This window comes from Apodemus sylvaticus, chromosome 11 (genome assembly GCF_947179515.1).
Source record: "Apodemus sylvaticus chromosome 11, mApoSyl1.1, whole genome shotgun sequence".
Taxonomy (NCBI): domain Eukaryota; kingdom Metazoa; phylum Chordata; class Mammalia; order Rodentia; family Muridae; genus Apodemus; species Apodemus sylvaticus.
In genome coordinates, this window is record NC_067482.1 from 106706712 (window position 1) to 106731476 (window position 24765).

At 38.6% G+C, this 24765-nt stretch overlaps 1 protein-coding gene and 1 pseudogene across 5 annotated transcripts in view; one reads left to right on the forward strand and one right to left on the reverse strand.

The window, feature by feature from the left end:
• Nucleotides 1–24765, forward strand: part of Asb3 (ankyrin repeat and SOCS box containing 3) — a 152178-nt gene that overhangs the window by 25875 nt on the left and 101538 nt on the right. For 3 of the 5 annotated variants that reach the window (XR_007980154.1, XR_007980155.1, XM_052198390.1), the window contains exon 3: nucleotides 22222–22380. Coding sequence is in view for 2 of the 5 variants with exons in the window: in XM_052198390.1 (XP_052054350.1) it covers nucleotides 22222–22380 (159 nt within the window). In the remaining 3 variants the exon portion in view is untranslated. Of the gene's footprint in view, nucleotides 1–13741; nucleotides 13797–14330; nucleotides 14471–22221; nucleotides 22381–24765 lie in introns of those variants that run through there. The other 2 variants (XM_052198391.1, XM_052198392.1) reach the window with 2 other exon arrangements.
• On the reverse strand, nucleotides 4650–7469 carry LOC127696231 (GPN-loop GTPase 1-like; annotated as a pseudogene).

Below are 24765 nucleotides of genomic sequence, written 5' to 3' on the forward strand. Positions count from 1 at the left end.
AGTATAAGCAATTGGTGTTCTGTTCAGGAACTTTCCCCCTGTGCCCATGTGCTTGAAGGTCTTCCCCACTTTCCTTTCTATTAGTTTCAGTTTTATGGTTTTATGTGGAGGTCCTTAATCCACTTGGATTTGTGCTTTGTACAAGGGGACAAAAATGGATCGATTTACATTCTTCTACCTGCTAACCGCCAATTGATTCAAAACCATTTGTTGAAAATGCTGTCTTTTTTCCCCCACTGGATGGTTTTAGTTCCTTTGTCAAAAATCAAGTGACCATAGGTGTGTGGTTTCATTGCTGGGTCTTCAGTTCTATTCCATTGATCTTCCTGCCTGCCACTGTACCAGTACCATGCAGTTTTTATCAGGATTGCTCTGTAATACAGCTTGAAATCAGGGATGGTGACTCCACCAGCCTTTCTTTTATTGTTGGGAATAATTTTCACTATCCTCAGTTTTTTGTTATTCCAGATGAATTTGGAAATTGCTCTTTCTAGCTCTATGAAGAATTGAGTTGGAATTTTGATGGGGATTGCTCTGAATTTATACATTGCTTTAGTCAAGACAGCCATTTTTACTGCTAATCCTGCCAATCCACGAGAGTGGGAGATCTTTTCATCTTTTGAGATCTTCTTCAATTTTTTTCTTCAGAGATTTGAAATTCTTGTCATACAGATCTTTCACTTGTTTAGTTACAGTCACACCTAGGTATTTTATATTATTTGTGACTATTGTGAAGGGGATTGTTTCTCTAATTTGTTTCTCAGCCTGTTTATCCTTTGAGTAGAGGAAGGCCACTGATTTGTTTGAGTTAATTTTATTTTTAGCCACTTTTCAGCTGAAGGTGTTTATTAGGTTTAGGGGTTCTCTTGTGGATTAAGTATACTATCATATCATCTGCATATAATGATATTTGACTTCTTCCTTTCCAATTTATATCCCTTTGACCTCTTTTTGTTATCTAATTGCTCTGGCTAGGACTTCGAGTACTGTTTTGAAAAGGTAGGGAGAGAATGGACAGCCTTGTCTAGTCCCTGATTTCAGTGGGATTGATTCGAGTTTCTCTCTCTTTAGTTTGATGTTGGCTACTGGTTTGCTATATTTTGCTTTTACTATGTTTAGGTATGGGCCTTGAATTCCTGATCTTTCCAAGACTTTTATCTTGAAGGGCTGTTCCATTTTGTCAAATGCTTTTTCAGCATCTAATGAGATGATCATGTGTTATTTTTCTTTGAGTTTGTTTATATAGTGGATTACGTTGATGGATTTCCGTATATTGAACCATCCCTGCATCCCTGGGATGAAGCCTACTTGATCATGATGAATGATTGTTTTGATGTGTTGTTTTTGATTTGCAAGAATTTTGTTTACTATTTTTTCATAGACATTCATAAGGGAAACTGGTCTGATGTTCTCATTTGTAGGGTCTTTGTATGGTTTAGTTATCAGAGTAATTATGGCTTTATTGAATGAATTGGGTAGTGTTGCTTCTGTTTCTATTTTGTGGAATAGTTTGGAGAGTATTGGTATTAGGTCTTCTTTGAACTCTGCACTAAACCCATACGGTCCTGTGATTATTTTGTTTGGGAGACTATTAATGACTACTTCTATTTCATTAGGGGTTATGGGGCTGTTTAGATCATTTATCTGATCCTGATTTAACTTTGGTACCTGATATCTGTCTAGGAAATTGTCCTTTTCATCCAGATTTTCTTGTTTTGTTGTCCTTTATAGGAGGATCTGATAATTTTTTGGATTTCCTCAGTTTCTGTTGTTATAGCTCCCTTTTCATTTCTGCTTTTGTTAATTTGGATAATGTCTCTATGCCCCCTGGTTAGTCTGGGTAAAAGTTTATAGATCTTGTTGGTTTTCTCAAAGAAACAGCTTCTGGTTTTGTTGATTCTTCATATAGTTCTTTTTGTTTCTACTTGCTTCATTTCAGCCCTGAACTTGATTGTTTCCTGCTGTCTACTCCTCTTGGGTGTATTTGCTTCTTTCTCTTCTAGAGCTTTCAGGTGCACTGTCAAGCTGCTAGTGTAATGCTCTCTCCAGTTTCTTTTTGGGGGCACTCAGAGCTATGAGTTTTCCTCTTAGCACTGCTTTCATTGTGTCCCACAGGTGTGGATATGTTATAGCTTTACTTTCAATAAATTCTAAAAAGTCTTTAATTCCTTTCTTTATTTCTTCTTTGACCAAGTTATCATTGAGTAGAGTGTTGTTCAGCTTCCACCTATATGTGGGCTTTCTATTGTTTTTGATGTTATTGAAGATTAGCCTTAATCCTTGATGATCTGATAGGATGCATGGGATTATTTCAATCTTCTTGTATCTGTTGAGGCCTGTTTTGTGACCAATTATATGGTCAACTTTGGAGAAGGTACCATGAGGAGCTAAGAAGGTATATTCTTTTGTTTTAGGATAAAATGTTCTATAAATATCTGTTAAATCCATTTGGTTCATAGCTTCTTTTAGTTTCATTGTTTCTCTGTTTTCTGTTTCTATCTGTCCATTGATGAGAGTGGGGTGTTGAAGTCTCCCACTATTATTGTATGAGGTGCAATATGTGCTTTGAGCTTCAGTAAAGTTTCTTTTATGAATGTGGTTGCCCCTGTATTTGGATTATATTCAGGATTGAGAGTTCTTCTTGGTATATATATATATATATATATATTTTGATGAGTGTGAAGTGTCCTTCATATCTTATAAAAATGTGAAGATAGATATCATATCTATATCATATCATAGTCTTCTAAAGAAACTATGCAGTTTTGTTTTTCTTCTTAGTGGCCAGTTAAACTCAAAATAGCAGTTTGCTACCTATCACTGTACTAAGTAGTGAGCTAACTTATTATTCATAAGTAAAACTACACTTTGTGTCAGCAGTGTAGGGTGTGGTGTCATTGGAGAGTATTTGGCTCTACTCTCATCACTGAAGCACAGATGGCTGACCCATGTCCAGCTCACATAGTCCCAGCTCTCAGGTGTAATCAAGAACTCACAAGGTTTATGGAAGATTTATGTGATCACAGTGTTTGACATTAGGGAGTCTTTAATGGCTCCACTTTTCAAAGTTTAATATATGAGGTGTAGAAACTACTCTGCCTTCAATTGAAAAATGAGCAGAGGCTAAGGCATAGAGAGCTGAGCCATTTTCAAGTACTCCTTTCATCAGGAAAGGAAGAAAGTCAGAGTGATAGTTGAGTTCAGTATAAAACTAAAATGTACTTTTGGTAAAGTTTACACATCGATGTAAGAAAGCCAGTTAATCATTGAAACATCAAATCAGTTTATATTGGGCTCTGAAAACTCTTCCTTCTTTCTAGAGTCTTGCTCTGTAGCCTGGGATAACCTTGAACTCAAAATAGCCTATCTATTGTTAGAATTGCAAATGCACTTGCCTTCTGCCTGGCTGAATCATTTCTTAAGTTATTGTTGAATCTATTTGTGTGTTCGTGTGTTGGCATGTGGGTTCATGATGTATGTTTGAGAGAATGAGTGTATAGTGGTGCATGCATGGCTGCAGACAACTTTGTGGAGTTGATTCTCTCTTTCCACCTTTATGTGCATTTCTAGGATAGAACTCAAGTCATCATGCTTATGTGTCTAGTGCTTTTGACAAGTGAGCCAGCTCACTGAAAAATCTTAGAATGATACTTTGGTGACTTTACTAAATTCATAGCAATTTTCAGTACATAAATACCTAAGTTATTGTTTATCTACCTGTGTTTAATATTTCATAAAATTCAAATTATACTTATAATTCCATTGAGACCCACTGGAGATTAGGCCATCTATTCTTCTTCTTCTTCTTTTTTTTTCAAGTCAGGGTGTCTCTGTGTAGCCCTGGCTGTCCTGGAACTCACTCTGTAGACCAGACTCCCCTCAAACTCAGAAATCCGCCTGTCTGTGCCTCCCAGGAGCTGAGATTAAAGGCGTGCACCACCACTGCCTGGTTAGGCCATCTATTTTTGTTTCATAGTTATTGAATCTGAGCCATAGATAATTTAAGTAGCCTGCCTAAAGTGTAATCCAAATTATAACTGGCAAAGCCAGGATTGTAGCCTAACTCTTCTAATTCCAAATCTTCTAACTCTGAATGTAACCTTCCTGAGCTAGTGTTTTTGTTTTTTTGTTCTGTTTTTAATTAGAACCTTTATCCAAGTCACTGTCCAAACATAATTTCTTTACAGTGTTCTAACAAGTTAGTAAAAGGGAACATCACATGATGACACTAACTGGTTGCCAAGGGCAACTTTGTGTGAGCTTGTTTCCCCCTTTCCTTCTGCTAAAAGGACAGTCAGTAACATAAGGTGCAGATTGAAGTACACAATGCTAAGGGAGCTGGGTCTATAGGTCCAGCTTAGTAGAGATCGAAATTCATTATTAGGATGATAAGGTCTGTTCTCTTCACAGGAAGTAAGCTCAAGTGACATAACTGAAAGTTTTAGGCTGCAGAGTGATCAGCTTCCAAGAGCAGTGGACATTCTTCCTTGCATACACACAAGGCAGAGCCTTGGAATTTGCCTACTAGCCCTACATCTTCTAACTCTGACTTCATTTTTGATTGCTCTTACAAGAGAATCTACTCTGCAGAAGAAAACTTGAATCACGTTGAGGAGTTTCTTTGAATAGAGATACAGAATTTTAGATTTCTAGAACAAGTGAGATTTCCCAAAGGAAATGGAAGCTATCCAGTTGTTTCTCTTTTAGGTTTGTGCCATTGATCCTTGTGAAATTCTAAAATGTTGGTTCTTCATGGCTTTCCTCTGTAATTTTGTGGTTAGTATTATGAATGTCACTTTCAGCTTCTATATCTTTTTCCTCCAAAGTTTCTTGAGTGAAGATCAAGTTTGAAGGTCCTAGTATAGGAGCTAGTGTCTTTGGTAGTTTCCAGTCAAAGCCTACAAGCCCATATCTTTCTCAAGGCATAATAGTTACTCTTTCTGCTGTTCACTCTCTGCATTTGCCAGTGAGTACTTCAAATATTCAGGGTGATATTTCCTTATAACATTCTGTAGCATTAGTGATTTGCACACAGCGTTCATAGAAACTGTACCCACTGCAGTGGAGATTCATGACTGCAATGAGATCCAGCTTAGTTTTAAATAAGTAAGATTCTGCATGCATACAGCATATTGAACATAAAGATCACTGGGTTTGTATTTTGTGATTTATCCATTACATAGATAAACACTGTTGAAAATGAGGATGCCAGAGTCTCAGTGATGTTTGTGCTGGAAGCTGACCAGATGAATATCACAATCTGTCTCCAATTTCCAAATTTGAGCCAGTTTGCAGACCCAGAAACGCTTGAACGAAGGGGTGGCCGAGTTCCCCTGAGGAAGGATCTTGATAAGATATCTAAAAGTTTTGCTGCTAGTCTTTCTCCAGTTCTTCCCCAGAGGAACCTATGGCCTTTTACAAGGGTAACTGTACATTGGGGGAAAGGTAATAATCAGACTTTCTGGAGTCTATTGGATTGGATATTGGTTCAGAATTGACACTGATCCCAGAAGATCCTAAGAAACATTGTGACCCTCCAGTTAAAGTAGGGGCTTATGGAGAATAGGTAAATAATGGAATTTTGACTAATGTCCGACTCACAGTAGGTCCCTGAAACACATCCTGTGGTCATTTCTCCAGTTCCAGAATGTATAATTGGAATGGATACAGAACGTGGCAGAATTCTCACACTGGTTTCCTGACCTGTAGAGCGAGGGACTATTATCGTTGGAAAGGCTAAATGGAAGCTTCTGATAGAATTTGGTAGAATTGCCTCTACCAAAGAAAATAGTGAATTAAAAATAGTATTATATTACTGGAGGAATTGCAGAAATTATTTCTACTATCAAGGACTTGAAAGATGCAGAGGTAGTGGTTTCCACCACATCTCCCTTTAACTCTCCTCTCTCACCAGTACAGAAGACGGATCATGAATGACAGTTGACTATCAAAAACCAAATCAGGTAGTAACTCCAATTGCAGCTGCTGTACCAGATCTAGTTTTGTTACTTGAGCAAATTAACACATCTCCTGGAACTTGGTATGCAGCTATTGATCTGGCACATGCCTTCTTCTCAGTACCTGTCCATAAGGACCACCAGAAGCAATTCACTTTCAGTTGGCAAGGCCAGCAGTATACCTTAACAGTTTTGCCTCAAGGATGTATTACCTCTCCTGCACTGTGTCATAACTTAGGTAGAAGGGATCTTCATCGTTTGTCTCTTCCACAAAACATCACATTGGTGCACTATATTGATGACGTTATGCTGATAGGACCAAGTGAGTAGGAAGTAGCAACCACATTGGACTCATGGTAACATATATGTGAATGAGAGGATGGGAAACAAATCCAACCAAAATTCAAGGACCATCTACTTAAGTGAAATTCTTATGAGTCCAGTGTTATGGGGCATGTAGAAATATTCCTTCTAAGGTGAAAGATAAGTTATTTCACATGGTCCTCCCACCACCAAGAAGATAGCACATTCATCACTTGGGTGTGTTACTCAGAAAGCTGCTACCTTTTGTGGTCCCTGAAACAGAAGGTCTTGAACTGGTCCAGGCTTCTGTGAAGGCTGCTCTACCACTCAGACCATATCATCCAGTAGACCTGATCGTACTTGATGTGTCAATGGAAGATAGGGTTGCTGTTTGGAGTCTCTGGCAGGCCTCTGTAGGTGAATCACAGAAGAGACCTTTGGAATTTTCAAAGAAAGCTTTATCATCATCTGTAGACAACTATTCTCCCTTTGAAAAACCGCTCTTGGCCTGCTATTAGCCCTTAGTGGAAACAATGTTTGGCAATAGGACACCAAGTTACCATGCAACCTGAACTGTCCATTATGAGCTGGGTATTATCAGACCCTCTAAGTCATAAAGTAGGGCATGTACAGCGTGATTGGGTCGAGCAGGTTCTGAAGACACAAGCAAGTTACATGAAGAAGTTGCTTAAATGCCTATTGTTTCTACTCTTGTTATATTGCCATCTGCTGCCAAGCATGCGCCTATAGCCTCATAGGGTGTTCCCTATGACCGATTGACTGAAGAAGAGAAGACTAGGACCTCGTTTACTGATGGCTCTGCACATTCTGCAGACACCACCAAGAAGTGGACAGCTGCAGCATTACAACCCCTTTCTAGGATAACCCTGAAAGATACAGGTAAAGGAAAATCTTCACAGTGGGCAGAACGTCATGCAGTACACATGGTATTACAGTTTGTTTGGAAGAAATGGCTAAATGTATGGTTGTTCACTGACTCATGGTATGTAGCCAATGGATTGATTGGATGATCAGGGAGTTTGAAAGATCATGATTGGAAAATTGGTGAGAAAGACATCTGATGAAGAAGTATGTGGATAAATCTCTCCAAGTAGGCAAACGATGTGGTATTTGTGTCTCATGTAGATTCTCACCAAAAGATGACCAGGTGAGGAAGAGTTCAGTAATCAAGTGGATAAGATGACCCATTTTCTGGACAGTCAACCTCTTTCCCTAGGCATCCCCATCATTGCCCAATGGGCACATGAACTAAGTGGCCATGGTGGCTGAGATGGGGATTATGCTTGGGCTCAACAACATGGACTTCCACTCACCAAGGCTGACCTGGCTACAGCTGCTGCTGAATGCCAGATCTCCCAACATCAGAGGCCAACACTGAGCCCCAGATATGGCACCATTCCTCGAGATGATCAGCCAGCAACCAGGACTGCTTTCTCCGTGGAAAGGACATTTGTTCTTGCTGGAATAGATACTTATTTTGGTTATGGATTTACGTTTCCTGTATGTAATACTTCTACCAAAACCATCATCTGACTTACAGAATGCCTTATTCATTGTCTTAGTATTCCACAGTATTGCTTCTGACTGAGGAACTCATTTCACAGCCAGAAAGGTGCAATAGTAGGCCCACAATCATGGAATCCAGAGAGGTGTGACACTGGGCCTACGATCATGGAATTCACTGATCTTACCATGTTCTCCATCATCCTGAAGCAGCTGGTTTGATAGAAAGATGGAATGGCCTTTTGAAGACACAGTTACAGTGCCAATTACATGGCAACAGCATGAAAGACTGGGGCAGAGTTCTTCAGAAGGCAGTATATGCTTTGAAGCAGTATCCAATATATGGTATAGTTTGTCCCATAGCCAGGATTCATGGGTCCAGAAATCAAAGGGTGGAAAAGGGAATAGTTCCACTCACTGTCACTCCTAGTGGCCCTCTAGGAAAATTTTCCTTCCTGTCCACACAACCCTAGGTTCTTCTGGCCTAGAAGTTTTTGTTCCAGAGGAGGGAGTGCTCCTACTAGGAGCCACAACAAACATTCCATTGAACTGGAAGCTCAGACTTCCATCTGGTTATTTTGGGCTTTGAATGTCCTTAAACCAACAGGCTAAGAAAGCAGTCCCTTGTAACAGCGTAAGGAGGGATGATAGATTCAGATTACCATGGGGAGATTGGATTGCCTCTCCACATGGAGGTAAGAGGGATTTTATTTCTGGAGTGTAGAAGATCCCTTAGAGCATCTCTTAGTACTACCTGTGATTAAAGTCCATGGTAAACTATAACAGCCTAATCCAGGTAGGATGACAAAGGACACAGACTCATTCCATTAGGAATGAAGGTCACTCCTCCAAGAAAAGAACAAAGACCTGCTGAGGTGCTTGCAGAGTAGAGGAAATACAGAATGGGTAGTAGAGGAAAGTATAATTACCATTAAGGCCATGTGACTATTTGCAGAAGTGAAGTTTATAAAGTAATATGAATGCTTTTGTTCTATTTTTTAAGAACACATTTGTATAGTTATTTGATCTTCCTTTCAATTTCTTTAACATCAATTTGTATTTAAGTTGAGATAGTAAAAGAATGTCCCCAAGGGATATTGCCCCAAGGGATTTGTAAATTTGTAAATTTACAAATTTGTTTGTGATGTATGAAGAATAATTACTCATGTTAGGTGTATTTATGACTTTGTTATTGTTTCATGTGGACATTAGATACAATTTTTTTCAAATTGACAAGGGGTGGATTGTAATGGGTATTCCTGGTTATAAACTTAACAATATCTGGAATGAACTATACTCCAGAATTGGAGGGCTCACCTGTGATCTAGAATTTGAGGCTGGAAGATACAAGTTTCTGACCTGAATCTTGGCATGGAGGCATAGTGGCTGTGAAAAGATTAGGCCCAGGTAAGGTTGTACATGCCCTTCATCCCAGGAGACTGGGGCAAGGTGATTTCTGAGTTCAAGATCAGCTTGGGAGAAAGCAAGTGGTACACAACTTTAATCTGGGCCACATCTTCTGCTGTAGACCTACGTAAGGACATTGGAAAAAGGAAGATTCACTCTTCTTTACCTGCTTGCATTTACTTGCCAGCACATCTGTTGGAATCTACAGAAGACCAGCTGAAACAACTAGCCTTGTGGGACTGAGCAACTACTAGATTCTTGGACTTTACATTCACAGTTGACATTCGGGAGTTGGACTACAGACTGTAAGTCATCATAATAAATTCCCTCAATTGTAGTGTCCAGCAGCTACATTCTAAAGGCGGGTTCTCTGGAAGAAGAGATGTGAATTGGACAGGGTGGCAAGAGAAAACACATGGAGACAGACATGGCTTCTGGTTCAAGTCTCAACCTTTAATGCATCTCTCCCCAGATAAAAGGGCAGGCCAAACCCCTCCCCTGAAGACTGGAAACTAGTTCTGCTTGTTCTGCAGGAGGCGGGTGGTCAGGTTGCTGACTGCTATTCTTTGAGAACAATGGGCTAGGGGAGGTCACACTCAATATAGAAAGACATTCCATACGTTCTGTGATTCTAGAGAATCCTGTCTAATATACTTCTCCTCTTCCATATTTTATCTTCTTATTCCAAACCCTCCATCCATCCATAACTATATATTCTATTTACTTTTTCAGACAAGATCTGTTTTCCCTAGTCCCTATATCACATTTGTGGTTCTTGGATTGTAGCTTATCATTGATTTAACAGCTGATATCCATATATAAGCAAATATATACCATGTTTCTCCTTCTGGGTCTGGGATGCCTCACTCAGGATTATTTTTCTAGTTCCATCACTGCAAATTTCATGATTTCAGTTTTTAAAAATGACTGTATAATACTCCATTGTATAAATATACCACATTTTTTTTTTTATCCATTCTTCTGTTGGGGGACATCTAGGTTGTTTCTAATTTATGGCTCTTTTGAATAGAATATGGTTGAGCAAGTGCTTTTGTGATAGGATGAAGTGTCCTTTGGGTGTATGGCTAAGAGTGGTATTGCTTAATCTTGAGGTAGATTGATTCCTGCCTTACTGAGGAACCGTTACACTGTTTTTCATATTGGCTGTACAAGTTTGACCTCCACCCAGAAATGCATGGTAGATCCCATACTCCACATTGTCCCCAGCATGAGGTGTCACTTGTTTTATTGATCTTACCTATTCTGATGAGTGTAAGATGAAATCTCAAAGTATTTTTTAATTTATATTTCCCTGATGAACATTTCTTTGTGTTTCCCAGTCGTTTGAGTTTCCACCTTTGAGAATTCTTAGGAAGTAAAGGGGAAGAGGTTAGATAGCTCAGTGGATTAGGCACTTGACATCATGCCTTTTGTTCTGAACTTGATCTCAGGTACCCACATAATGGAAGGAGAAAACTGATTCCTTTAAATTGTTCTATGACACATGCATATGCCTTTTTCCTTTTTCTTTACATCATATACATAGATTTGTACAACAGAGCGTTTTTTGTTTGTTTTTTTGTTTTTATGCTAGGGACAAATCCCAGGGCCGCATGTGAGTTAGATGGTCCTCTTTTACCGAGCTGCACCCCTAGCCCCATGTCAGAAGCTTTGTTTACTTTAGTGTAATGTGTGTGTATTCAAATTGTACTAGTGGTTTATTCTTAAGGGGTGGTACTTAATCTCTAGTTTTATGGGATGTATCTCTATATAAATTATTATTATTTCCCTCCCTAGTGCTGGGGATTGAAACCTGGACCTCTTATACATGATAGGCCAGTGCTCTAAGAACTTAATTAAATCTCTACCCTTGGAATTTTTGTTGCTATTGTTGTTTGAGTGATTTATCTCTTCCTTCTCATCATTTGTTCATCTATTTGTGTATATATATATATATATATATATATATATATATACATACATATATATATATATGGACTCAGGATATTGGATTTGTATTTTGAGTTATTGCTTTATACAATATTATCATTATTGTCTTAAATACTCTTGGCTAGATAGGCTTCAGTGTCCTTTCAAAATACTTGAATTTTCTTTTCTGAGTGCTTTTTTACTTTGTGACCCTATAAATAGGCTTCAGGTTCATTTTATATAGTCTTAGACCCAATGCTAGAATCAGCCATTTTTATGAGATATGGTTTCTTCTATTGGAGAATGATATTCTAAACCAAGATTTAGGGACTGAATACCACTGGTGTGTGATTGCTTTTAAGCCCTTTCTGGGATTAGAAAATGAAATTATTGATTATAACTCATGTGTGTATATGTGCATAATTATAGTTATTTCTGTACATTAAGTTAGTATTTTTAAATGGTTTTGTGCCAAATGTCTGTACTGTGAAGTGGAAACTTCTGGTTTCTTTGAAAAGTCATTTTGGGGCACACAAGTGAAATATGATCTTTTGTTTAAGCAGACACATAAAAGAATGTTTTGCTATAGCAAACATGGAAGGGTACATGATGTTTAGAAGGCATATAAATATCCCACAGACAGTGGGAGGTAAGCAGTGGCTGGCCTTGTTGCACCTCACTAGTAACTGTCGACACACATATATCAGTGTGGTGTACATTGCATTGCTGAGCTCTCCTTATGGTGACTTCATAGAGAGAAACTTACCAAACAACTTCTTTTTTTCCCCCGGTTCCCCCCCTCCCCATAAGTCCCATAAGCCCTCTTCCCTCCGCCTATTCCCCAATCACCCCCCTCACATTTCTCTGTCCTGGTACTCCCCTACAGTGCTGCATCAAGCCTTTCCAGGACCAGGGCCCTCTCCTTCTTCTTGGGAATGATTTGATTTGTTAATTGTGTCTTGAGTATTTAGAGCTTCTGGGTAATATCCACTTATCAGTGACTGCATTCCATGTATGTTCTTTTGTGATTGGGTTACCTCACTTAGGAGGATATTCTCCAGTTCCAACCATTTGCCTAAAAATTTCATGAATTCATTGTTTTTAATTGCTGAGTAGTATTCAATTGTGTAAATATACCACATTTTCTGTATTCATTCCTCCGTTGAGGGATATCTGGGTTCTTTCTAGCTTCTGGCTATTATAAATAAGGCTACTGTGAACATAGTGGAGCATGTGTCCTTATTACATGCCGGGGAATCCTCTGGGTATATGCCCAGGAGAGATATAGCAGGGTCCTCCGGAAGTGTCATGCCCAGTTTTCTGAGGAACTGCCAGACTGATTTCCAGAGTGGTTGTACCAGCTTGCATCCAAGCAGCAGTGGAAGAGTGTTCCTCTTTCTCCACATCCTCGCCAACACCTGATGTCTCCTGAGTTTCTAACCTTAGCCATTCTGACTGGTGTGAGGTGAAATCTCAGGGTTGTTTTGATTTGCATTTCCCTAATGATTAATGATGTTGAACATTTCTTAAGGTGCTTCTTAGCCATTTGAAATTCTTCAGGTAAAAATCCTTTGTTTAGCACTGTACCCCATTTTTTTTTTTAAAAAAAAGATTTATTTATTTTATGTATGTGAGTACACCATTGCTCTCTTCAGATACACCAGAAGAGGGCAGCAGATCTCATTACAGATGGTTGTGAACCACCATGTGGTTGCTGGGACTTGAACTCAGGACCTCTGGAAGATCAGTTGGTGCTCTTAACCACTGAGCCACCTCTCCAGCCCCTGTACCCCATTTTTTAATAGGGATATTTGGCTCTCTAGAGTCTACCTTCTTGAGTTCTTTGTATATATTGGATATTAGCCCTCTGTCAGATGTAGGGTTGCTGAAGATCTTTTCCCAATTTGTTGGTTGCCGTTTGTCCTTTGCCAAAGTGTCCTTTGCCTTACAGAAACTTTGTAATTTTATGAGGTCCCATTTGTCAATTCTTGGTCTTAAGAGCATAGGCTATTGGTGCTCTGATCAGGAACTTTTCCCCTGTGCCCATGTGTTCAGGTTCTTTTCCACTTTCTCCTCTATAAGCTTCAGTGTGTCTGGTTTTATGTGAAGGTCCTTGATCCACTTGGACTTGAGCTTTCTACAAGGGGTGAGAATTGATCAATTTGCATTCTTCTGTGGTGATGCAGCACCATTTGTTATAAATGCTGTCTTTTTTCTATTACATGTTTTTAGCTCCTTTGTCAAGTATCATGTGACCATAGTTGTGTGGGGTTTTTTTCTGGATCTTCATTTCTATTCCATTGATCTTCCTGCCTGTCTTCCTACCGTTCTCAAAAAGTTTTTATCACTATTGCTCTGTAGTAGAGCTTGAGGTCAGGGATGGTGATTCTCCCAGGAGATCTTTTGTTGTGGAGAATAGTTTTTGCTATCCTGGGTTTTTTGTTCCAAATGAATTTGAAGATTGCTCTTTATAGTTCTATGAAGAATTGATTTGGGATTTTGATGGGGATTGCATTGATTCTGTAGATTGCTTTTGGCAAGATGGACATTTTTATTATATTAATCCATGACCGTGGGAGATCTTTTCATCTTCTGAGATCTTCTTCAATTTCTTTCTTCAGGCTTGAAGTTCTTGTCATACAGATCTTTCACTTGCTTGGTTAGAGTCACACCAAGGTATGTAAAATTATTTGTGACTATTGTGAAGGGTGTCATTTCCCTAATTTCTTTCTCAGCCTGTTTATCCTTTGAATAGAGGAAGGCTACTGATTCTTTTGAGTTAATTTTATATCCATTCACTTTGCTAAAGTTGTTTATCAGCTTTTGGAGTTCTCTGGTGGAAGTTTTGGGGGTCACTTAAGTATATGTTCATATCATCTGCAAATAGTGATATTTTGACTTACTTCTTCCTTTCCAATTTGTATTCATTTGACCTCCTTTTGTTGTCTGATTGCTCTAGCTTGGACTTCAAGTCCTATATTGGATAGATAGGGAGAGAGTGGGCAGCCTTGTCTGGTCCCCGGTTTTAGTGGGATTGCTTCAAGTTTCTCTCCATTTAGTTTGATGTTGGCTTCCAGTTTTCAGTATATTGCTTTCACTGTGTTCTTGAATTCCTGATCTCTCCAAGACTTTTATCATGAAGGGATGCTGAATTTTGTCAAAAGCCTTTTCAGCATCTAAAGAAATGACCATTTGGTTTTTTTCCCTTAGTTTGTTTATATAGTGTATTACATTGATGGATTTCCGCACATTGAACCATCCCTGCATCCCTGGGATGAAGCCTACTTGATCATGGTGAATTATTGTTTTTTTGATGCATTCTTGGATTCAGTTCGCCAGAATCTTGTTGAGTAAGTACTTTTGCATCGATGTTCATAAGGGAGATTGGTCTGAAGTTCTCTTTCCTTGTTTGGTCTTTGTTTGGTTTAGGTATAAGCGTTATTGTGACTTCATAGAATGAGTTGGGTAGTGTTCCTTGAGTTTCTATTTTGTGGAATAGTTTGAAGAGTATTAGTCTTAACTCTTCTTTGACAATCTGATAGAATTCCCCACTAAACCCATCTAGTCCTGGACTTTTTTTTTTTTTTTTTTTTATGGGAGACTATTAACAATTTCTATTTTCTCAGGACTTATGAGACTATTTAGATGGTTTATCTGATCCTGTTTTTTTTTTTTTTTTTTTTTTTTTTTTTTTTTTTTTGATTTTTGGTTTTTTCGAGACAGGGTTTTTCTGTATAGCCCTGGCTGTCCTGAAACTCACTCTGTAGACCAGGCTGCCCTCGAACTCAGAAATCCGCTTGCCTCTGCCTCCCAGAGTGCTGGGATTACACTCTGTAGTGCAGGGTGGCATGTGCCACTGCAGCCCCACTTTTATCTGATCCTGTTTTAACGTTAGCACCTGGTATTTATCTAGAAAGTTGTCTATTTTGTCTAGATTTTCCAATTTTGTTGAGTATAAGCTCTTGTAGTACAATCTGATGATTTTTTAAATTTCCACAGTTTCTGTTGTTATGTCTCCCTTTACATTTCTGATTTTATTGATTTGGATAGTGCCTCTGTGCCTTCTGGTTAGTCTGGCTAAGGGTTTTTCTATATTGTTGATTTTCTCAAAGAACCAGCTCCTTGTTTTGTTGATTCTTTGTATGGTTCTTTTTGTTTCTATGTGGTTGATTTGATGATTTCCTGCCGTCTACTCCTCTTGGTTGTAGTTGCTTCTTTTTGTTCTAGAGCTTTCAGGTGTGCTCTCAAGCTGCTAAAGTAAGCTCTCTCCATTTTCTTTTTGGAGGCACTATGAGTTTCCTCTTAGCACTGCTTTCATTGTGTTTCTTAAGTTTTGGTATGATGTGTGTTCATTTTCATTAAATTCTTAAAAGTCTTTTCTTTCTTTATTTTTTCCTTGACCAAGCTATCGTTGAGAAGAGCATTGTTCCAGCTTTGTCAGGAGAGTTAATTTCAATTGTATTATTCAAGAAAAATATCCTTGTTTTGTTTATTATTAGTTATTATAGTTCCTTAACCATTTATCTTTGAATATTTTTTTATATAAAAGCAGAGATAAGAAGAAACATCTTTATATTAGTTATGTATTTTAAAGTATTTTTTCTATATACATTGTTTACATGATTTGCATATTAACCTGACCCTTTAGTTTTTGATCAGAATTTTCATCTTAAATTAACACCTAAGGTTTTTGTTAATTGCATGTAACTGTTTAGTAACTGTTTCTTTGAAATGTTTTTCTTTCTTTTATAAACGCAATCTTGTCAACTACTAAATGATCATCTTAAATTAGAAAAGGACAATATAGGGACTGGGAAGACAGTTGGTAAAGTACTTGTCTCAGGGTTTACCATAGAGAAATAGACAAAATAGTATAGAGGGTCAATACTTTCCTAGCTCTAATATTTTTATTTATTTATTTATTTATTTATTTATTTATCTAATATTTTTAATCTTATTATAAATCTAAAAGTTTTTGGGTCTTTTATTTGGGAATGAAATGATCTAAGTTGGCTAGAAACCCCTTAATAAATAGATGACGCAACCAGAAGATGAAGCAAATCCCCATAATAATAACTAGAACAAATTGGTGCCTAAAGTGGGACGAGAAATTACTTATAACCCAAGTTAAAATTTTATATATCCTAGGTAAAAGGCATGTTGTTCCTTTAAGATGGAAGCCATAATTGCACAGGGTGGGGGAATGGGAGATGGGAGATGCACAACATTTCCTTTGAAATATTGTTTTCCCCAAGCCTTGCAAGGTTCCAGATAGTGTCAGAATGCATGCTAGTTTGGCATGAGTAATTCCATGGGGGTCAGAGGTAAAATTAAAGTACAGATGTACCCCTGGCTGACAGTAATCCAGGCCTTCCTATGTTTTCACCCAGAGCTGGGACACTCAGCCCCTGAGCCAAGCAAACAGGAGTGGCAGGAGCTGCTGAGGTCATGGAGCTCTGCATGCCTTCTAGAGCTGAGGGTTGACAACCAGGATCAGAACTCTTCATGATGGGCTGGAAGATAAACATGCAAGCTGCCTGCCTCCAACAGGCATGAGAGTTAACATGAAATAGGGTGTCATGCTGCTCTGAAATGCCAACCAGTTTCCTTACAATGTTGGGTTCCCATGGGAGAACTGATCACCACTCAGCCTAGTATTCAGAACTCAGACATCCACACAGGTATATTACACTTAAAATATGCTTGAGCTGCTTGTGGTAGCACTTGCTGGAAAGATTTACTAAAGGAAACAACTACAGAGATAGATATGTTCCTTGTGAATCAAGCTGGCCTGATCTGCAAAGCAAATTCAAGACAGCCTGGACTACACAGAAAAACCCAGTTTCAATAAATAATAATAAATATATGTGGGGCAGTGGACTGTGCCACCACATAAAAGGACTGGTAAGGTAGTAGCAAGTTCAGAACCCCAATAAGTCTCATAATTGAGAACGACAGGAGTTCAAACTAGTTCCCAACCAGTTGGTGTACAATATCCTACTAAGAGGACCATGAAAACCAGTCGCATTGCATAAAACCTGGACTTCTCCATGAGGTATCTAGATAGGCCTCAGGTGTTTCACCAATGAGCTTCCCTTCCTCGACATTCCTTCCTACTCTGGTCTACCCTGAGTCAGACATATGCATTTTTATCTACCGTAACACAGTTGGGACAAGAAAGGACAATTTTCATCAAGGACCACCACAGGGGAGGCCTTCCTTCCTCATACAGGAGGTATGCCTACGTCTTTTGGCACTCACTTGGAGCTAAGCCGGATTCTGCCCTGTCCTGCAGACTCCCATTCCCAACTCCTTGAGCTCTCTAGTGGGAGTACACTAGAGGGTGGCAACCACTGTTCTCAGTGCCATGAGGTTCCTAGTAGCATCTGGATGCCCAGGAGTTTGAGAACTACAGCATCCGTCCCAGCCCCTGCTGTTTCTGACCTGGAGAAATACGGGTTGGAACCCCTATCTTAGACTGTGTTTTGCCTTCCCTGAGTGGCATGTTGGGACCCCAGAGGAGACAAGAAAACACAGCCTAATTAATGCCCCTGCATTTTGCCTCTCCTGAGCTGCACATTGGTGGGGCTTGGACACCCCAGCACAAGGTGGAAATGCAGACCCATAATTATCACTGTAGAGAGGTGTACTGGCTAGTTTTGTGTGTCAACTTGACACAGGCTGGAGTTATCACAGAGAAAGGAGCTTCAGATGGGGAAGTGCCTCCATGAGATCCAGCTGTGGGGCATTTTCTCAATTAGTGAGCAAGTGGGGAGGGCCCCTTGTGGGTGGTGCCACCTTTGTGCTAGTGCTCTTGGGTTCTATAAGAGAGCAGGCTGAGCAAGCCAGGGGAAGCAAGCCAGTAAGAAACATCCCTCCATGGCCTCTGCATCAGCTCCTGCTTCCTGACCTGCTTGAGTTCCAGTCCTGACTTCCTTTAGTGATGAACTGCAATGTGGAAGTGTAAACTGAATAAACCCTTTCCTCCCCAACTTGCTTCTTGGTCATGATGTTTGTGCAGGAGTAGAAACCCTGACTAAGACAGAAGACTATTTGGACTTTGTATGGTCTTGTTTTGATTTGTCAATGTAAAAATAATTATATGTCCAATGATAATAGTGATATTGTATATACTCTTTGAAAAAAATCAAAATGGAACCATCCTGCATGAAAAGGGGCTGCCAGATTGGAACAGTTTATACTTATACTTCAAACTGCTGGACAAAAAATATATTATGTTGGGAGAGAGGCTTTATGTTTGTGTCAATAGAAAAGGAGGAAAGTCTTTGGGGATCCAATCCAAAATATCAAGGATCGGATTTGATAGAGGGAGACCTCTGGAAGATCATGGCTACAGACAGGAGGAAAAGAAAAATCAAAAGGCCCAAATGGGTAATGTGTAATACCAACCTCTACTGAAACTACTCTGAAACTGACTGGGATGTGTATATGTCTCCAGCAAGAACTTCAGCTGCATATAACCAATGGATTTTTTGTTAGCTATATAGTCCTCAAGACTCATCATGCCATCCTTTCATATGGTATAGATAAAAATTTATATTGCAGTTTTAGTCAAACCAGCTCAAGAATGATAGATGTCTTTCACCTGCTCAAACAAAGAACAAAAATTTGACCTTTATCTATATGCATTTTACATTCCCTATATTGTTATTACAAAAATGCATGTTACATTTAATCATTTATATATTTTCAGAACAAAAAGACCAAATGCCAATAGGTTAGAACAGGATTTAATAGGATTCATCTTGGAGGATGCTGAGACTCTGACATACATGTTCCAACATCCTGCTTGGAACAAGTATGTCCAGCCTGACAGACTGATCCATCTAGGACTTTACAAATATCTAAACTTCCACAGCACTCAGAGACTGGACAAGAAATGTCACAGCTAGCTTCTTAAGACTTAAGCAGTTTTTCAATTTTCTTGCCCCCCCCCCCCCAGAAAGAAATATTATGCCCCAAATCAGCAGTAATTTCCAAAAGACCATCATTTGAGTCCCTTAGGTTGGGGTGGATAGTTTTGGTCATTTTCTGAGTTATGGTTATATTATCATTTAAGGGAATGGTTTCAAAATAGTTACGGTCTTGGGAAGGAAGGAATTGATAGGGAGCTTAGACTCAGGGATTTTTCTCCTTTTCTTTTCTCTAACCTTTTTTCTTAGATAAAAGGAAGGGGGTTGCGAAGAAAAGGTGGGTATAGAGAGATCATATAGGAAGAATAGTATAAAAAGGTAAATTATTAAATTACTCTTCAATTTAGCTATTACTATTCTCAAATATTGTCATTTTTGTTTACACTGATGTAGATCACTATATATTGATATAGGTTTAAAGTTTTCATTGGTATAAATCTTTGGATTTTGATACAAAGTTTAAGGTTGATTTTGGTACATCATAACTTACGTATGTTTCAACTCTTATGTAGCTATTGTGCCTGTGCAACTCATTTAAAAATGTAAGGTGCAGTCCTAGTCCTTTTAACAGTTGCTATTGTAAACTGTTAAGGATGGTTAAGAAATACAAGTCAGACCATCAAACTTGTGGTCATGTCAGATACTGGTCTAGAGTATCACATGGTTGAGCAGATAATAAATATCTAGAAACAAGCAACATTTGCTTGTTCAGATATACCATGAATAGATAGATGGTCTTCAGATACCTCAGAGACTCAGAATATGGCATTAAGGCCTTTTTGACATTGAGACATGCACCTATTTGACTTCAAAAAAAAAAAAAAAAGGATGAGTGTCAAAGAATCTCCATTAGGAGATGATTCCTAATGTAGCAAGCTGCCACTGGGCAAAGAAAATTCCTTATTCCCTCTGCAGAGAGAATACTGTCCAAAATGGGCAAACAAACATAGGCAAAGTCTACTGCTGAACTCTGCCAAGACAGGGTAAGCAAATCCTTCATATTTTCTACCTCATAGAAGTGTCTGTCAGACACACTAGGCCAGAAGGCTAAAGATGTTAATAGAGACAGTTCTGGGGAACTGTTCAGGTAACCATTTCTCTGTCTTTTCTATAGCCTTGGAAGCTGCTTGTATGTATTTTCTACTTACTCAGGTAATATTTATTCCTTCTCAGGTCTTTCATGGGATTGAAAACCAGATAGTGATAGTTGCACAATTAAACTTTAATTATAAAGGAAATATTTGGAGTCTTAAGAAATTATTTTGAGGATGATAAATAAAGGTTAGAGGGGCTAGAAGATGTTTTAATGAATGTTGGAGGAAATTATAAATGGTGTTTTAAGAGTGATAATTGTAAGTTATAAAAGAGAATTTAAATACTTAAGATGATAATGAGAAAATGATATATGTACAGAACTCTAAACTTATCAAGATAGGATAGATAATTGAATACTATCTTCTAAGTTGCCAAATATAAGTAGACCGGACTTTTGTGAATATAAATATTATACCATAGATTTCATAATTATGTCTCAATTGTTTCTACTGTATGCTGTTCATTATTATAAGAGAAAGAACCTTTTTGTTTGGACAAAAAGAGGGAGATGTAGAAGGTTGGTCTGGTATCACTATGTATTCAAATGCTAACTTCCAGCCCTTGAGATCTGGTTGCTTCTGATAATGTTATGTAAATCTTGCTATACCCAAGTTATCCCTGGTTGGTCAATAAAGATGCCTACAGCCTGGGATGGGAAGAAGAGAGTAGGACAGAATGAAGGTTCCCAGGCTTGAGAGGAGGAGCAGGAAAAGGAGGAGGAGGAGGAGGAGGAGGAGGAACAGGAGGAGGAGGAGGAGGAGAAAGCAGCAGCAGCAGTGGCGGCAATTGAGATGCAACAGCAGAGACCATCTCCTCATCTAAAAGCCAGCTTCTATCATCTCTCTTCTGCTCCATCCTCTATTTGACAGAAGAAAGACAGCTTTCATACTCAGGAGATAAAACCTCCATTACTAGCAGAATAAAGATTTAAATTCTCACTTGGGGTTCACATAGGGACAAAACTAGGCTCGCACATAGATTTTAGGATCAAATAAGTTCTGCTTCAAATTCTTTCCACTACTGAATCCACCCTTTGATAGGGGATGGGGAGTTGTAATCCCTCAGTTTGTTTTATCAGCTATTAAATTGAGAACACTCTAATCTTACACTCAAGATTTCTCTTGAGAATGGAGCATAGAGCAGGCCATACTGTAATTCACACCCAGCAGATGAGCTTCCTTTTGTGAGTTCTCATTCTCAGAGAAGATAAATGGTATTCCAAGAACAATACTTGAAGTTGTCATTTGGCCTCTGAACAATGTTAAAATATGTGTATTCACTCTCTTTTCCATACACATGTGCACATGTGAAGTTGAATAACAAATATTACAAACTGAATAGAAGGAGGTAATACTAGGAATTTTCCTTATTGAAAATTGTAAATAAATTTGGAAGTAAAATAATATTCATTAATATTTCACCAAGTCTTGCTTAAGCAAATATTTGGCAGTGTATCAATATCTAATCATGCCTTTCAGCTCTTGCCACTCCCCTCTTCTGGTCCACAACAAGTTAGAATTATAAAACCTGAAGTTGTGTGAGAATTCTGAGTGGTAGTGAGAAAACTCCAAGAAAACAAGACAAGAGTCCTGTGATGTCAGTTTCTTTAGAACATGGAGTTATGTTCCTTGCTCCTCCCAGGTTTAATGGATAGGAATGAATTTACTTCACATTATTTATTATAACTGTTTCTTGCCCCATGAAAAATTAAGTTTTGCTGTGTGTGGCTTGTCCTTGTAATTGTACACTAGGGTTACTCTTCTTAACCCTCAGAATATTGTCTGATTGCCTGATGCTATGAATGAAGTTAGCTATTGCATGAGACTTGAGTCCTTATTTATCGGCCTCCTCTCCCAAGTCCCATTGCCTCTACAGTCATAACAGTACTTGAGCATAGTTTCTGTGGCAAGAATACCAAAGGGCTGTTCATACTGGAGTCCTTCCTCATACAGCTGTCCCTCAACTCACTGGTACTTTACAGTTTCATTCAGTTTCTCATATAGTCTTTGTTTTTCAAGCCCAAGAAGTAGGACTGATAACCTTTTGGCTAATGGGTTTCCCTTCCTCCACAGATTCATCTGAAAACTACATTAAGACACAAACTTTTGAGGGCTTCTGCGCATTACATCTTGCTGTGAGTCAAGGACATTGGAAAATCACACAGATTCTTTTGGAAGCTGGAGCAGATCCTAATGCAACCACTTTAGAAGAAACCACACCATTGTTTTTAGGTGATGTATACTATTTTTAGTACAGATGTATTTTTAAAATGTTTTTGTTAGAGAAACTGTTACAGGATGTTTCTTCTTCCTTTGATTTTTGAAACTGAAAAGCTATTTTTAAAGATTTTTCTCTTGTTTTTCTACCTTTGGGTGGTAGTAGTATTTGCGATTTGAACATCTTTATTTAAAGCTGCAAAACCCATTGTGAATTGAGACTGCCCTGTTGTTCAGGGCAGTGCTGAAGGCTAATGATGTTTTATTGGAGCAGTCATTGCAAGGTTATCTGCTATGGTCTTCTGTGCTTTTTCTTAGTAGGGTTCCATGCAAGGAATAATTATTTGTTTTCTGTGGATCACAAGTCAGACTTCTACAGTGACAAACTTTTAATTCCTTAAGGTTCACAGCCAAATCCTAAGTTGTCATATTCCAATGACAATATTTTTTTCTTTTTATTCTGCCCTTATATATGGTTCTCTTTGGATTTTAGGAACACATTTTCTCCATAAAATTGACTGAGACATGAGGAAATTCAAAGGATGCCTTTAAAGTAGAATTAGTATATCTGCTCTCCAGTTTTGGTCCTGTCACATATAATTTGTATGATCACTCATTTACTGTTTGCCTGTTGCTTCATTTGTAACATGAAAATATTCTATCTAGACTTTGTCATTCGTATGAGGGTAAAATATCTGAAGAAATAGTTTTTAATAGAAAATATGTAAAATTTCATATATGGTAAAGTTCAGTCTAAAGGTGTGTATGTGTGTGTGTTTATGTGCGCACGTGTGCGCATGCACGCACATCTTATACCTGCACATAAGAACCTGTGCATATATATAGAGGAAGATGTTGTGCTTCCTGTTCTATCATTTTCTACATTATTTGTTTGTCACAGATTTATCTTACTGAACTTTAGTCATTCTGTCTCTGCCACCATACACCTGAGGTATGTGGTTTTATGTAGGTGCTTGAAATTTGAACTCAGGGCCTGACACTTGTGTAGTAAGCACTCTTAGCAACTGAGCTGTCTCCTTAGCTCCAGTTTCTAAGATTTGGGAGTCAATGAGGATACACCATCATTTCACCACCTACAAATTCCATCTTCCTGACTTTTGTTTTTGTTCTGTGATAAGGTCTCTCTATATAGTTCATGATGTGGCCTTGAACTAGAGGTGATCATCCTGTGTCTGCCTCCCCAGGGCTAGGGATACAGGCATGTAACTACCATACCAGTCTTTGTGCCAGTTTTAAAATTTCATCCCCAAATCCACCCCTGTGAGCCACTGATCTATTATCATTCCCATAGTCAACTTTCCACAGAATGTCATGGATATGTGGAACAGTGTTTGAGATTCCTTTTTTAAAACAAAAAAAAAAACCAGCATAATGCTTTTAGAACTCATCTATATTTTTGCTTGTATTGATACTCTATCTCTTTTTATTGATAGATATAGAGGAATTTTAATCCAACAATATGGCTGCCCGGGCAAGGGATCACATATCAGAATCACTTCCAGGTCTCTGTGATCCAACTGGAACGTAGGACAACCCCCCCACCCCCCACCCACTCTCACCCCCCCCACCTCCCGAGAGAGGGTTTTTCTTTATAGTCCTGCCTGTCCTGGAACTCACTTTGTAGACCATGCTGTCCTCGAACTCAGAAATCTGCCTGCCTCTGCCTCCCAGAGTGCTGGGATTAAAGGGGTGTGTATCGACGGGCGGTAGTTAGTCTGGCTAAGGGTTTATCTATCTTGTTGATTTTTTCAAAGAACCAGCTCCTGGTTTTGTTGATTTTTGCATAGATCTTTTTGATTCTATTTGGTTGATTTTTGGGCCTGAGTTTGATTATTTCCTGCCATCTCCTCCTCTTGGGTGTATTTGCTTTCTTTTGTTCTAGAGCTTTTAGGTTGTTGTAAAGCTGCTAGTATAAGCTCTCTCCATTTTCTTTTTGGGGGCACTTAGATCTATGAGTTTTCCTCTTAGTAATTCTTTCATTGTATTCCATAAGTTTTGGTATGATGTGTTCTCAATTTCAGTAAATTCTAAAAAGTCTTTAATTTCTTTATTTCTTCCTTGATGAAGCTATCATTGAGTATAGCATTGTCCAATGTCCATGTCTATGTGTGTTTTCTCTTGTTTTTGTTTCAACTTAAGACCAGTCTTAGACCATGGTGATCTGAAAGAGTATGTAGATTTATTTCAATATTCCTGTATCTGTTGAAACCTGTTTTGTGACCACTTATATGGTCAATTTGGAGAAGGTACCATGAGGTGCTGAGGTCTGTTAGATCCATTTGGTCCACATCTTCTATTAATTTCACTATTATCTCTGTTTAGTTTCTGTTTCAATGATTTGTCCATTGCTGAGAGTGGGGTGTTGAAGACTCCCACTAC